The sequence below is a fragment of the Lepus europaeus genome, chromosome 17 (genome assembly GCF_033115175.1).
Source record: "Lepus europaeus isolate LE1 chromosome 17, mLepTim1.pri, whole genome shotgun sequence".
In the NCBI taxonomy this organism is placed as follows: Eukaryota; Metazoa; Chordata; class Mammalia; order Lagomorpha; family Leporidae; genus Lepus; species Lepus europaeus.
In genome coordinates this window covers 15,741,645-15,755,890 of record NC_084843.1, presented here as the reverse complement: position 1 = coordinate 15,755,890, position 14,246 = coordinate 15,741,645, and the positions used below count along the sequence as shown (strand labels likewise).

General features: G+C 51.9%; 2 protein-coding genes across 6 annotated transcripts in view; one reads left to right on the top strand and one right to left on the bottom strand.

Moving 5' to 3' along the window:
- Nucleotides 1-1,707, top strand: part of VWA2 (von Willebrand factor A domain containing 2) — a 38,602-nt gene extending 36,895 nt beyond the window's left edge. The window contains exons 12-13 of the mRNA XM_062215194.1: nucleotides 364-489; nucleotides 1,592-1,707. Coding sequence (XP_062071178.1) covers nucleotides 364-489; nucleotides 1,592-1,707 — 242 coding nt within the window. The remainder of the gene's footprint in view (nucleotides 1-363; nucleotides 490-1,591) is intronic.
- Nucleotides 1,708-4,512: 2,805 nt separating this feature from the next.
- Nucleotides 4,513-14,246, bottom strand: part of AFAP1L2 (actin filament associated protein 1 like 2) — a 110,801-nt gene continuing 101,067 nt past the window's right edge. For 3 of the 5 annotated variants that reach the window (XM_062214579.1, XM_062214582.1, XM_062214581.1), the window contains 7 exons: nucleotides 10,522-10,633; nucleotides 9,682-9,930; nucleotides 9,432-9,603; nucleotides 9,079-9,234; nucleotides 7,066-7,259; nucleotides 6,832-6,954; nucleotides 4,513-6,044 (listed from right to left, as the gene is read on the bottom strand). In XM_062214579.1, the coding sequence (XP_062070563.1) occupies nucleotides 6,018-6,044; nucleotides 6,832-6,954; nucleotides 7,066-7,259; nucleotides 9,079-9,234; nucleotides 9,432-9,603; nucleotides 9,682-9,930; nucleotides 10,522-10,633 (1,033 nt within the window). In that variant the 3' untranslated portion in view covers nucleotides 4,513-6,017. The remainder of the gene's footprint in view (nucleotides 6,045-6,831; nucleotides 6,955-7,065; nucleotides 7,260-9,078; nucleotides 9,235-9,431; nucleotides 9,604-9,681; nucleotides 9,931-10,521; nucleotides 10,634-14,246) is intronic. The other 2 variants (XM_062214580.1, XM_062214583.1) reach the window with 1 other exon arrangement.

Below are 14,246 nucleotides of genomic sequence, written 5' to 3'. Positions count from 1 at the left end.
GAGAACTTCTGCGTTCTGTTTCAATGGAAGCCATTTCGAGAACATCCCTCAGGCCCCCTGAGACTTTAAAGAGCCCTCCCTGACACTGACCTAGGTAGTGAATGACGGAGCATGACTCCAAGGCTTCCTTTTGCCCGTGATTGCTTGTCCAGCTTTTAAATGGCACAGGGCAGAAATGACACAATGCCACGTGATGCATATGGAAATGTTGGGTAGGAGTTGGGTCTTACTAACCTAGCCACATGGCCTGTTGTTTCGGGGCCTCGGGGACACTGGAGTCTTGGGAGCTGCCACTATAGTGGCCTTGCATCTGGGGCTGACCCAGGCCGGGCCTGGGCGGGGGGTGCACATTCTGCATTGTAGAGGCCAGACGACCCGTCAACCTCTGCAAACCCAGCCCGTGCATGAACGAGGGCACCTGCGTCCTGCAGAACGGGAGCTACCGCTGCGAGTGCCGGGGCGGCTGGGAGGGCCCCCACTGTGAGAACCGTAAGTGGGCCACTGCTGTCCATGCGGGAGGTGGCGGGGGGGGATTCCAAGACCTGCCAAGCCTCAAACAACTCCGTGGAAGGTGGTCCAATGGCACCCACTCATTAGCAGGAATCATTCAGTCCTGTGCTTGTGAACGAAACAGTCTGGTGCAGGAATCCAGCAGTGTGCAAAACACTGAAAACCTCTGCTCCTGGAGGTTCCATTCTGGCGGGGAGGCAGATTGAACAAGATAGGTACGAAGGGTTTGCTCCATGGTGCTCAGCACTGTAGAGAAAAATCGTGGCTTGTGGGGAGCTGGAGCCAGGAGCACAGCAGACTGGGATGAAGCCGGGAGAGGCGGGCTCAGAGGCAGGTAGGTGGGAGGGAGCTGGGGTTTGCTCAGTGAAATGAACAGAGCAGCTGTCAGCTGAGTGGGGATGGGTAGTAGGCACCACAGGTCTGCAGGGGGAGAGAAGGAACTGAAGGGAAAGGAACAGACAGGGCACGGAGAATGAGCATGGAGCAGCATTGCAGCTTCCACGACACATAGGAGTCCAACATTAGAACAGCTAGGGGCCAGCGCTGTGGCACAGCAGGTAAAGCTGCTGCCTGTGACACCCACGTGGGTGCCGGTTCAAGTCCCGGCTGCTCCACTTCCGATCCAGCTCCCTGCTAATGGCCTGGAAGTAGCAGCAGAAGGTGGCCCAAATGTTTGGGACCCTGCCACCCACATGGGGGACCTCCAGAATGAAGCTCCTGGCTTCAGCCTGGACCAGCCCTGGCTGTTGTGGCCATCTAGGGAGTGAACTAGCAGATGGAAGATCTCTCTCTGTAACTCTTTCAAGTAAGTATTTTTTTAAAATAATAAATGAAGTTAGAACAGCTGGAAATCAGAAGACAGTTCCAGCTGCAGTCTTAGGAACTCAGCCACCTACAAGACTTGGCTTCCTGAGGCTGGGGTGGATGGGAAAGGCAGGCAGGTGGAGTCTGATGTGGCATTTTCTGCATGGGGGGCTGGGTTGTGGAGTAAGAGCGAGATGTGAAGGGGCTCCCAGGGATGCAAGTGGGTTAAGGAGAGGACTTGGACATTCATGTTCTCAGAGTTCACTTCCTTTTCCAGGGGTCTTGAGAGGTGACGCACCCCAGGCACTAGCCTCCCACCAAGAGCCTACAGGAAGACAGCTACCAAACCCTTTGCTGCAACCTCATGGAAGGCTAGGGCATCCTGGACGCTGAAAATCTGGCTTCTGGGAGCCCGTGGGGCATCTGCTTCCTGCTCCATCCAGAACCTTCTGCCCACCAGCCTCGCCCGGGAGGACTTCCCAGCTGCCGACAGTGCTCACGGACAGTGGCAGCAGCCGGTGTCACCCACTGATGGCAATGCTGGAAACTGGATGCATCAGTAAATATTTTCTGTGCCTGGTGGTGGCTTGTTGAGGTATGTCACCTGCCAGCTTGCTTTCCCCTGAGGATCCTGGAGACACCAGGATGTGTCTGATGCTCACTCTGTATAACTAGTGCTAGACAGAGCGCTGCGGAGACGGCCCTGCCCCACACAGGGTGTTTGCTTAGAGCATCGTTCAGACCACGGGAGCAATGACATTTCCAGGTGGAAAAAGCAGGGACTTTTTCACTCCCCCAGGTCTCCTGGATGCTTTGAGTGAGTGGCATCTGTGACCTTCCCAAGTGACTGGATTGGATATATGTGTGTAGGAGACCTGGAAAGTACCTGGTCAGTGAACTGGCTTGTTTGTCTACTGGGGGAGAGCTGAGCACACAAATGGCCTCGGTCTGTAGAGGCCATGTGCAGTCGGTCTGGGTATGGGCAGCTTTCTTTGGAGTTCACTTAGGACGGGTCATTGTGGAGGTGTTCATTGGGCACTCCTTACTCCTTTTCATGGGCAAAGAGGAGGGGAATTCTTAGGGTCAACAGAGGATAAAGAAAGTTTAAGAGTTTTTTGCTTTGTAAAGCATAGATCTGGTGTTGCCTAGATTTTTTGTTTTCTTTTGCTTTTTTTAAATGTCTGCTTTTAAAAGGACTTAAAGGACTACCCCCACGAAATGTTGTTGGTTACTTATTTAATGGGAATAGTGTAGTTATGCAGCAATGAGACACACCTGGAATATTTTCTGGCAAATGAGGTCCTTACCCCTGCAGCATCTGGTAAACAACTCTTAGCCCTTGTCATGTTGTCTAGGTTGGGTTTGCAGTAGAAACCTTTGTAAGGATCTGATGGAAATCCTGAGACTTGATCATGGTTTTTCTGTTAAATGTCAATACAGACTCACGCACCACGCAATGGTGTTTTTGGTCCACTCCGGACTGCACATAGGATGGAAGTCCCCCCCAGTGGCATCAGCCCAACTTAAGTCTGTGCAGGTGTCTGCTAGGGTGTTCCCGCGGGGCAGGGTCGCCCATCAGCGTGGTTCTCACAGCACATCCCCGTCACTGACACGACTGTCTTCTAATGTAGTGTTTCACATACAGAAGTGGGGCTGCTTTGATTTAAATGCCATTCAGCTTTCAGAACTTCAGGATTGCTGGTGTCAGAGGGCCTGAAGCATGAATGCCCCATGGTACCATTATCGTTAGACTTTAAGTGTCTGCTGTCCCAGGCACCGAGTCATGACGATCGTGTCTGTGCCAGGGGATCTTGATAATCTTCTGTCTGTCACAGGAGGCCCCGTCAGGGCAGGAGCCCGTGCCCACCCAGATGTCAGAAACTACACGAACTCCCTGCCTTTAACAAAGTCATCATTGCGTGATGTCAGCGTCTTGTCGAGGGATAACATCAAGAGCCCCATCCCAGTTCCTTGGACCCAAACAACACATTCTGGACGCCTGCGCTGAAGGCCTTTGCTGTTTGTTTTTAGCAGCCAGCGTTCCAGCCCTTGCAACCTTTCTTCGGCCTTTGCTAGTGACGATGGCACTGAGCAGTTTGATTTCTCCTGTGTCCCAGTAGCAGCAGAGGGAATTCCCCGTTTTAGCACCTGACCAGGCGTGCCTTTTTTTCTTTTAAAAGGAACAAAAGCTTTCTCTTCTGACTTTAATTATACAGCGAAGCCCTTGCAAATAGTCGTGCGTCGCCTTTGGTTTTCTCTGAATGACCCTGATTTTAGGCACCGTGCTGAGTGCTCTCGTTAGTTGATTCTGTTGCTTTTCTGGACAAGTGTCCCTTCCAAATAGTTCTGTCTCTTCTTTTTGAAGTTGTATGCCATTTTTTTCTTGGCATTCTGCATTGTTTAGGACCTCCAGAGTAACGGTTTTTAAAGTAGAGGTAACAGTACATTATCCACATCTGGTTCTTGACTCAAGCCACTTTCTCACTATGATAGTTGTTTTCTGCAGGTTGCTTTATCAGGTTAGGCCCCTTTCTGTTAGATGACAATTGTTTATTGTGAGGGCTGAGATTTCTGGTGTGCTTGCTCCTTTTCCTTTGAGACTGTTTTTCATGTTTACTCTGTTAATGTGATAAATGACACATTTGTATATTCTCAGTAATGAACCACCTTTGATTCTTTGGAGAACTTTTTGGTCACGAAACATTATTCTTTAAACATTGCCAAATTTAATTTTGCCAGTATTTTATTTTCTTTCAAGATCTTATTTGAGAGGTAGAGCTACAGATAAAGACAGAAAGAAAGGTCTGCCTTCCGCTGGTTCACTCCCCAAACAGCCTCAACGGCTGGAGCTGCACCAATCTGAAGCCAGGAGATTCTTCTGGGTCTCCCACATGGGTGCAGGGAGCCAAGCACTTGAGCCATCTTCTACTGCTCTCCTAGGCCATAGCAGAGAGCTGGGTAGGAAGAGGGGCTGCCAGGCCTAGAACTGGCACCCATATGACATGCCAGCGCTGCAGGCAGAGGATTAACCTACTGCACCACAGCGCCAGCCCTGCCAGTATTTTATTTAAGAATTTTTCATCTATTTCCAAAATTTAGGTATGTTTTTTTTTTAACCAGAACTATGGTAACTTTATTTTTTAAAGCTTTTATTTAATTAATGCATTTTTCATAGGTACATAGTGGTTCTTTCCCCCATACCCATCCTCCGACCTGAGCTATGGTAACTTGAAAATGGAAAACACTGGGCCTCCTCTTCAGTTCTGTTTCACACTGCATAGTCACGTCGTCTTTTCACTGAGCCACATTTTGCCTCTCTATACTGTGAACCTCCCCAGTTTCTGCTTAGCAGGAGTGTGTGTAACTTCTTGTTGCTCCTGTAGTTGTCTCGTGTATTTGGCACCTTGTTGATGATGTTAGAATCTTCTTTCAGCTTTAATTCCTTTCTTGATTTAAGCCTTGGGATGCCACTTTGTAATTCTACCAGGGTTTACTACATGGATGAAGTTCAGTGTGCAAATAACCAAAACATTTCCCCAGGCCCTGCCCCAAGTCATTACATGAAAGACAGAAAACCCAAAATATAATGAAAATTTTATTAAAAAAAACAAAAAACAAAAAACCTAACTCTCCACTTGGTAAAAGGCCACCAAGTATTTGTGACAAAGGAAATAAATGCCCTGGAATTAGACACAAATAAAAAAAGACCTTTGTTCTCAGGAAACCAGTGTTAGAGAACTTGGATTCAGAACCCCCAGAAATGAGGCAGAGATGATAGATGAAATGTTCCAACCTGTGTTAAACAACAGTGTAATCCGAGGAAAAGACAGGAGCAGCACGAAGAACAGCATTGCCAATTCCGGGAGGAGAGGGTGCTCACCCTCAGCAAAACGGGGATGCGGAGGGCATTATATTAAATAACTCTTCCCTTAAAAACAGCCTGGCCACAGGACTGAATCTGTAAACAGGGAGTGATTTTTTTTCCCCACTATGGTAATGTAAAAAGTCAGTTAAATTGCAAAAAATACTTTCCACTATTCTAAATGATAAGATTTTAAACTTTGTTTTTTTTCTATAAACATGGTGTCATTTAAACTTACTTAAAAGAAGTTGCTTTAGGTCTGCCTTGGGCAAGAAACAAATCCTTAACGCAGCAGGGTCAGTGCTCAGCTTGGCCCCAGCTATTTCCCTGTTAGTTTCTCAAGAATTATGTCACAGGCTGTTTAAAATCAGTGAAGACCGACGTGGGCCTGCTAAACTAGAGAGAACAAACTTGAAGGCAGGGATGGTTTAACCCCCGGCACTGGCTAGGAGATGCCAGGAGTTTAGACTCTCTCAGCCTCCAAAGCCACGTGACCAGTGTGACAGGGCCCTGCTAGACTTCTTTTCCCTCCTTAAAAATCTGGATAAAGCAATTGATGACAATTTTGAAAAAAGAAACACAGGATATCTCTAAATACAATAACGCTTGTCTACATCCATCAGACTCCGTCTTCAAAGCAGCAGCCTTTCTCTGGGGAATTCCTTCCTCCGGCTCTGTATTCATTTCTCCCAGCCTCCCCTTGTCTGAAACTCTCCGTGGTCTATCTGGTTTCTTCCAGACGGACACCCTTTCGGAGTTGCTGCTTTCACAAGACCGTCAGGAAGTAGGATTGTCACCAAGGTCCATGTGGATGCGAGAGTCTTTAGACGGAGCTCCGTTCCTAACTTGCTCCTTTCTTCTCCCATTCCTAGAGTACCATTCACCAGCACCCACCCACCCCCCAAGAGAAAATCAGTTATCCTCTGTAGCAACCTTCTGTACCAGGGTACTTCAACAAAGATCATAGGAAAATGGAACTAAAACATGTATTTTGGTGCCAAAAAACACAATTCCATGAATGTTTTGAAGACCTCTTACATGCATGGATTTCAAAAATTTTTTGCACCAAAATGTGTGTTTTAATGTCATTTTCCATGAACTTCCTGAAGTCCCATCATGCATAGAAGCAGTCAGGAATAGGGATTGCAAGTGTTTCAACCCGTGTGCTCATCACTGCTTGGAGTGCCTATGAAGAGACTGTGGCATACCAGGGAGTGCCGTGAGTGATTAGTGATGCCTGCAAACTCTCGCCATCTCCAGCCAGAAAGCGGGATAGGCACAGAGCTTGCCAAAAACAGAGGCAGCTGTAGATGTGCTCTTCAGTGTACAGATGAGTTAAGGATTGATCACGCTTCGGGTCTAGCCCTCCAGGAGAAACCCACTCCTTGTCTACTCCTCGCTGGGCCCTAGGCCGCAGCTATCCCTGGAATCTGGTTCCTGAGTGCTGGGGAGGTCAAGGATGTCAGTGGCCTGGCGCTGATGAACATGAACGCTTGAGCCTCGCAGTGCAAAGGCCCAGAAAGCTAGAGCTGCTGCTACTTCCTGCTGAACGCAGGGGCCCCGGGGCTGCTACTGGGAGCTTATAGGTGCCACGGGGGTCAGAAGAGGGCTCCACCTCAACCACGGCTTGGCTGGTCCCGGGAGGGACCCCTTACCTTGGCTTTCTGGAGGACGGTGCCTTTGCCTGTGACCATGACGGAAAGAGGCCTGTTCTTGAGGGCTGTGGCCGAGTTGACTGGCGTGCAGTCGGGTACAGGGGTCGGGGCGGCAGCTTTGGGCTGCGGTCAGACGAAGACGGTGAGGGCTGGGTCAAGTGGATGGAGACAGGACCTCCCTCCCTCCACCTGTGTCCAGGGGCCCCACAGGCAGCTGCAGCGCCTGGCACTCACCCGGGGACTCACGCTCTCCAGGTGGGTGGTGTCCACGGTGGTGCCCAGCGTCACGGGCCCCGCCTCGGCCTTCTTCAGGTTGTCCTTGACCTCCATGATGTTGAGCTCCAGGTCCACGCGCCGGCTCTCCTCGGTCCGGCACTCCTCGTCTATTTCCCTCAGCTTCTGCTCCAGACTGGCCAGGATGCCCTTGTCTGCAGAGAGAATTGAGCTCTCCAGCCAAGGCCAGGGAGCTCAGGGCCCTTGTGAACCACAGGGCTGGCCCGAGCAGTCAGGGCTGGAGTGGCCCTGTGTGTGTGTGTGTGTGTGTGGCGGGCAGCCTTGAAGCCCAAGTCTGTGTCAGCTTCCTGCAGAGGTTTGGCTTTGACAAGAAGGCATGGGTCTGAGGCCTGGTAGCTTCTCCCTGGGTGTCTTGGTGTTCTGACAGCTGCAGCTGTTAGAATGACTCAGAAGGCTTGGACGCTGGAGAGGGGCTGGGCTGTCAGGCCCTCAAGGGGCCCTCATAGGTCTAATGGAACACACATCCTCAACCTGGTGCACCTGCACCAAGATTCGGTGACATATGGAGGTCCTGGGATGCTACAGGGAAAGGCAGGCACCATTGTATTCGATACACAGCGTGAGTCAACAGTCTCAAAGTACAGGCGAGTTCTGAGTTTGATGTCAGCCCTTTTCAGAGGACAAGCAGGGGCCACTGTGTAAGGGAAACTTGCAGAGGAAAAAGTGCAGAAAATTTGCTGATAGTTTTGTGGATTGGAGTTAGAATGAACTAGAGTGACAACTGCCCTCACCCACCTGGACTATCCAGGAGAGGAGAGAAAGGGCTAGAAGTGCCTGGCACCTTGGTCACTGTCCCGGCGTGGTTTACGGACAGTCACCGCTGAGCCTCTGCTCTAGTTCATCAGCTCACATGCCAGCGGGTCTTGGTGGGGTGGACGGGAAGTCCAGCGGCTACTGTCTTGCTGTGAGCTAACCAGAGCCAGCCTGTGGAGCCCTCAGACAGAAGGTGCCCATTCAGGGAGGCAGAAAGCAGATGGGTGCCCAGGGACAGGAGGGCTGGGGACTAGGGGGAGTGACTGCTCAGACACAGGCTTGCTGAGGTCGACTTGGGGTTGGGTGTATAGCTCTGAATGTTCTAAAAGCTGATCTGTACACTTTAAACGGGCCAACTCTGACATACAGAGTGCATCAGTAAGGCTGTTGTATAAAACACTTGGCTTTAGCCGGCGCCGCAGCTCACTAGGCTAATCCTCCGCCTTGCGGCGCCGGCACACCGGGTTCTAGTCCCGGTCGGGGCACCGATCCTGTCCCAGTTGCCCCTCTTCCAGGCCAGCTCTCTGCTGTGGCCAGGGAGTGCAGTGGAGGATGGCCCAAGTGCTTGGGCCCTGCACCCCATGGGAGACCAGGAGAAGCACCTGGCTCCTGCCATCGGAAGAGCGCGGTGCACCGGCCGCAGCGCGCCTACCGCGGCGGCCATTGGAGTGAACCAACGGCAAAAAGGGAGACCTTTCTCTCTATCTCCCTCTACTGTCCCCTCTGCCTGTCAAAAACAAAACAAAAAAAAACACTTGGCTTTGCCGCACCCCCAAGACCTTCCTTCCCCAGTCATCTGATAAGCTGCATTTGTCCCCAGACCTGCTCTGCCAGTTGTGCTTGTTGGTGCAACTGAAATACTCCAGGAGCCCACAGTTCCTGCGCCTCCCAGGATCAGAGACGTTTCAGTTGTCAAATGATATGAGGGTGAGTTAGAAAATACAAGGACACAGATGCTACAGGGGTCTTCAGTTTCTGTTTGCTTTAAAGAAAGCTTTGAGAAGCCCAGGGGAGCTCGTGCAGAGAGGAGATGCCAGGCGACTCCAGGCACTGACCCAGATCTCGGACTCTCGTGCCAGGTCTTGGCATCCATCTGACGATGGGCCCAGGAGTGCATGTTGGCTTTAAGCAACACTTTTAGAGATTTCACAGACCACCTGCCGGTCCTGTGGCCACCAGGTCGGAGAGCAACGGCCTCACCTGTGCATTTCAGCAGGGTCTCCTTCAGCTCCCGCTTCTCCTTCCGGAGCTGAGCCAGGTGGCCCCGGATTTCCTCCTTCATCCTCTCCAGCCTCTCCTTCTCCTCCGTGTACCTCTTCACCTCGGCCTCCGTCCGGTTCTTGCCAAGCTTGATCTCTGCAGCCCGAGAGAGGAAGCCTCAGCTGGGCTGGAGCATGAGGGCTGCACCCAGCCCACCCCCGGGGACCCCAGAGAACCCGTGGCTGGGGCAGAACAGCTCTGAGCCTAGCAGGGAAGGGGAGCTCGGGCCAGCGTCGGCACCGTCTGAACCTGCTTCCCCATCAGACTAGCTTCTGTAACCCCAGCACAAGCACCTGCACTGGTCACCCGCAGTCTGTCCTTCGCAGGAGGGCTGCTACCGGCCGGGGTGGCAGCCACAGCATCAGGGCAGCTCGGGGGGAAGGAGATTCTCTGCTGTTCGGTCTGGATTTTGACAGGACTGATTCTCAGGGAAGCGTCTTCAGGCTCCTCACTCTCCAGCTGCCTCTGTTTTGGAAGAAGCAAACCGGACTCAGCTTGGTGCAGGGAGGGGGCCCAGCTCGCCTGCTGGGGGACGGGCTGTACCTGTTCCTCCAGGCTCTCTGGGGATATTACACAGCAGGGCTCATCTGAGGCAGAGCCTGGACTTGGGCCAGCAGGGGGGTCCTCGCCCTGACCATCCAGGTGTAGAGACGTGGGGGAGGCGGCCCGGGCCTGCACCCCCCCGGAACTGTGCAGGAAGGACTTGATTGGCGTGAGGTCTAGGTACACTCGGTCCAGCTCACTCTCATTCGGGGCATCTGTGGCAGGAGTGGCTTCCTCGGCGGGTTCCACCTGCAGAAAACAGAGGTGCGTTCACCATTGCCTCCATGCCCTCAGCTGTGGCAGAGGCACCAACCCGGCCTCCAGGCTCTGTCCCAACTCTCTCTTCCTCCTGGGGGAACTCCATTGGGGTCTTGGATGTGTCACCCAAGCAGCGGGGTGGGTGAGACCCAAGACACCATACTTCCCTGAGCCTTCCCCACCCATGAACGTGCAAACAGTAGTACCTTCCTCCACGGTGACTGGGACTGAACGGGTATCTATCTACATGAAGCCCTTAGCACAGCAGAGTTCAATGCCCAGTACGTGGAAGTTGCCACCTACACCATCTGTACCCTTCAACCATCAATCTGGACCTCAAAGGCTGAAGGAGTCTTGGATCTCAGACCCCATACCGCACAGCCCACCCAAGCGCAGCCAGCTGTTTCACCGAGCGAAGCCCCCACCACTGAGCAGCACAACTCGTGGCACCTTAGCGTCCACGCTGCTGACCTTGTAGGTGACTCAGAACCCACTCCAAGACAAGTCCATGAACTCTGGCATGCAAGCCCTGGCAGGAAGAGGACTGGCTGGCCCAAGGCCACTGACCGGCAGGATCCTTACCACTGCTGTGAGCTCTGATGTCTCCACGTCGTCATACAGCTCCTCCTGGCGCTCGTGGCTGGGCAGGCCGTCAATGTAAGCATTGGGCTCCGAGAACTTCCTCTGCATCAGTCTGTAACAGCCCGACACAGCATGCATGAAGCACCCGGGACAGGGCCGGTGAGCACCAGCCTCAAAGGCTTCCTAGCGATGATGGGCATCCCAAGAGCCACTGCCTGCACAGGGACCTGCACCACCGCCGCGTGCCTGGGGTCCTCCCTCCTCGCCCAGCATCTTCTTCCTAGAACTCTGGGATCCAGATTCCCCTCCCAGAAACACAAGCTTCCCAGGCCCCACCCCGCTCTAATTAGGATCCCTTTGTTGTCTTCCCTGGTTCCCCGCTTTCAGAATCTCCTCCCAGCAACAGTAACCTCATCCCTTCTCATCGTGACATCTTCGTGATACACCCAGTGATGCGCAGGCAGCCAGTTAGCCCAATCATGTTGAGAGATTACATCCATTCCATACACAGGAAAACAGGCCCGGGGTTTGCAAGATGGCCAAAGTAGAGAGCCCCGTGTCTTCCTCCTGGACAGCCCTGGCAGCAAATACTCCGTACATGGAGGAAGATGGAATAATGGGGACTCGGAAGGACCCAGTGTTCCGGGATGGCAGCACACACAGGGAGCAAAGCCAACCGGCAGCTTAGACCGGGCCTCGCAGCAGGGCCCATCTGCATGAATGCCTTCCCTGCTGGAGCGGTCCAGACACCACTTCCAGGAGCCCAGGAAGGAGAGCTGCCTGGAGAACCCGGGGTTGCTTCGATTCAGAGATGCTGGCCATCCTGAAGTGCCCACACGTCTGGGGTCCCACAGACGTTCGACTACACTAGCAAAACCGTCACCTCAAAAATCCAACAGACCTGCAGGACAATGGTCACCCTAGCCCCCTAGCCCATGCAGCGCTATAAAAGATGAAACAAAAGGGCAAAGTAGGGATGCTGTCCTCCTGCCTCCACCAGGGTATCACTCACTGCCACCAAGGCCCCCCCCACACACACTGGGATTCCCGCCCAGGATTTCTGTGAGCCTGGCCCAGTGCGCCCACCGCTCCTTGGGACTGTGCATGTGCCTGGCCTGCTGCCAGCACCACTCCTGCTGCTCTGGGCCCCTCTCGAGAGCAGCAGAGGAGGGTGTGCATGCCACTCTCAGGGCTCCGGCCCTTCCCTCCAGCGGTAGCCCCCACTTGGCCCACTCCCAGCGCCAACCCAGTCTGTTCCCAGCACCGTCCCTCTTCCATGGCTCTCACCTCCCTCTCAGTGTGGGGCTAGAACTGTGGGTGAATCCTACAGGGCCTCAGAACCCTACCACTGCTACCACTGACTACTGTGGAAAGCATGGAAAGGGAGATCACGTGCTGGTGTCCAACTGGAACTAAACCCAATTAGCCTACTGAACTCACACACCTGAAGACACGTTCAAGAAAAAGCCTTCCATCAGTGAGGAGATCTTTCATCTGCTGGTTCACTCCCCAAATGCCACAATAGCCAGGGCTGGGCCAGGCTGAAGCCAGGAGCTTCTTTCAGGTCTCCCATGTGGGTGCAGGGGCCCAAGGACTTGGGCCATCTCCTACTGCTTTCCCAGGTGCATTAGCAGGGAGCTGGATTGGAAGTGGAGCAGCTGGGACTCAAACCAGCATCCATATGGGATACCAGCAATTCGGGCAGCAGCTTAACCTGCTACATTATAATGACAGTGCCTAAAGCCATCCTTTAATAGTAACAACTGATATTCCAGACATGCAAACATCAACCTAGGGACACAACAGCTACCAAAAGCAAGACAACATGATGCTCCAAAAGGAATCCAATAATGCTTGAGTATCGGACACCACAGAGGGAAACTGATGAAACGCCTGCTCAAGGATGCAACAAAGCGATTATGGGGATACTCAGAATTACACGGAATTAGGAAATCAGTGCATATGGATGCGCAACTTCTCAGAGATCTTGAACCACACAGAAGCCTTAGAAATGAATTCAGTCAAATAAAAATGGCAATGAAAGCCTCAAGAGCAGACTAGGTCACGAGAAGAAAGAATATCTGAACTGGAAGGCGCAGCTATTGAAAGATCTCAGATAAAAAAGAATGAGCATACCCTCTGACGCCTTTGGGATGCCATCAAATGAACACATACTCAAATTTTGGGAGACCTCCCCCAGTGGAGATTAGAGGCAGAGGCATAAAAAAAACCTATTTAATGGAATAACAACTAAAGACTTCCCTAATCTGGAGAAAGATTTTGACATCCAAATGCAGGCGACTCCCAGGACCCCCAGATAGACATGACAAGAGAAGATCGTCACTGTGACGTACTGTACTTGAACTCTCAAAAGTCCAACATGGGGCTGGCATTGTGATGTAGTGGGTTAAGCCACTGCATCCCACATGGGTGCTGGTTCCAGCTCCCTGCTAATGTGCCTGGGAAAGCAGCATAAGGATGGCTTAAGTGCTTGGATCCCTGTACCCATGTGGGAGACCTGGAAGAGGCTCCTGGCTTTGGCACAGTCCAGCTCTAGCCATTGTGGCCATCTGGAGAATGAATCAGCAGATGGAAGATACCTTTCCCTTCTCTCTCCATAAATCTGCTTTTCAAATAAATAAATAAATAAATCTTTGTGGGGGAATACAACATGAAGAGAATTCTAAAATCTGCAAGAGAGTAGCACCAGGTCACTTTTAAGGGAACCTCCCCTTTAGGTCAACAGCAGATTTTTCAACAGAAATCTTACAGTTCAGGAGGGAATGGAATAACACATCCCAAATTCTGAAAGAAGGCCGGCGCCGTGGCTCAACAGGCTAATCCTCCGCCTTGCGGCGCCGGCACACCGGGTTCTAGTCCCGGTTGGGGTGCCGGATTCTGTCCCGGTTGCCCCTCTTCCAGGCCAGCTCTCTGCTGTGGCTAGGGAGTGCAGTGGAGGATGGCCCAAGTCCTTGGGTCCTGCACCCCATGGGAGACCAGGAGAAGCACCTGGCTCCTGCCATCGGAACAGCGCGGTGCGCCGGCCGCAGCGCGCTACCGCGGCGGCCATTGGAGGGTGAACCAACGGCAAAGGAAGACCTTTCTCTCTGTCTCTCTCTCACTGTCCACTCTGCCTGTCAAAAAAAAAAAAAAATTCTGAAAGAAAACACAATTACCAGACAAGAATACTTTACTCAGTAAATCTTGCAAAATGAAGGAGAAATAAACTTTCCAAAACAAGCAAAAACTGCAGGAATTCATCACCACCAGAATGCCTTACAAAAACACATAAGAGAATCTTCCACACAGAAAGAAAGCTGAGACTATAAAATCTACTAGCAAAAGAACAAAGGATATTCAAAATACATTTGAAAGAAAAGATGACAGGACTAAGTCACTATCAGTAATAACCCTGAATGTAGATAAATTCCCCAGTTAAAGGATGCAGACTGGCTGGAAGGATTACAAGACTCAGTGATAGGCTGAGCACCAGAAACACACACAGAGGGAAAGCCAATGGATAGAAAATCCAAATGGACACCAGAAGTGAGCAGGAGTAGCCATCCTTAAATCAGACAAAATTGTAAAAGACACAAAGATGGCCTCTACACAATGGTTAAAGGTTTAAGTCCACAAGATCTGATGACTGTACTAACCTGCCACGCCAGCATCCCATATGAGCACCAGCTTCAGTTCTGGTTGCTCTACTTCTGATTCTGGCTAGT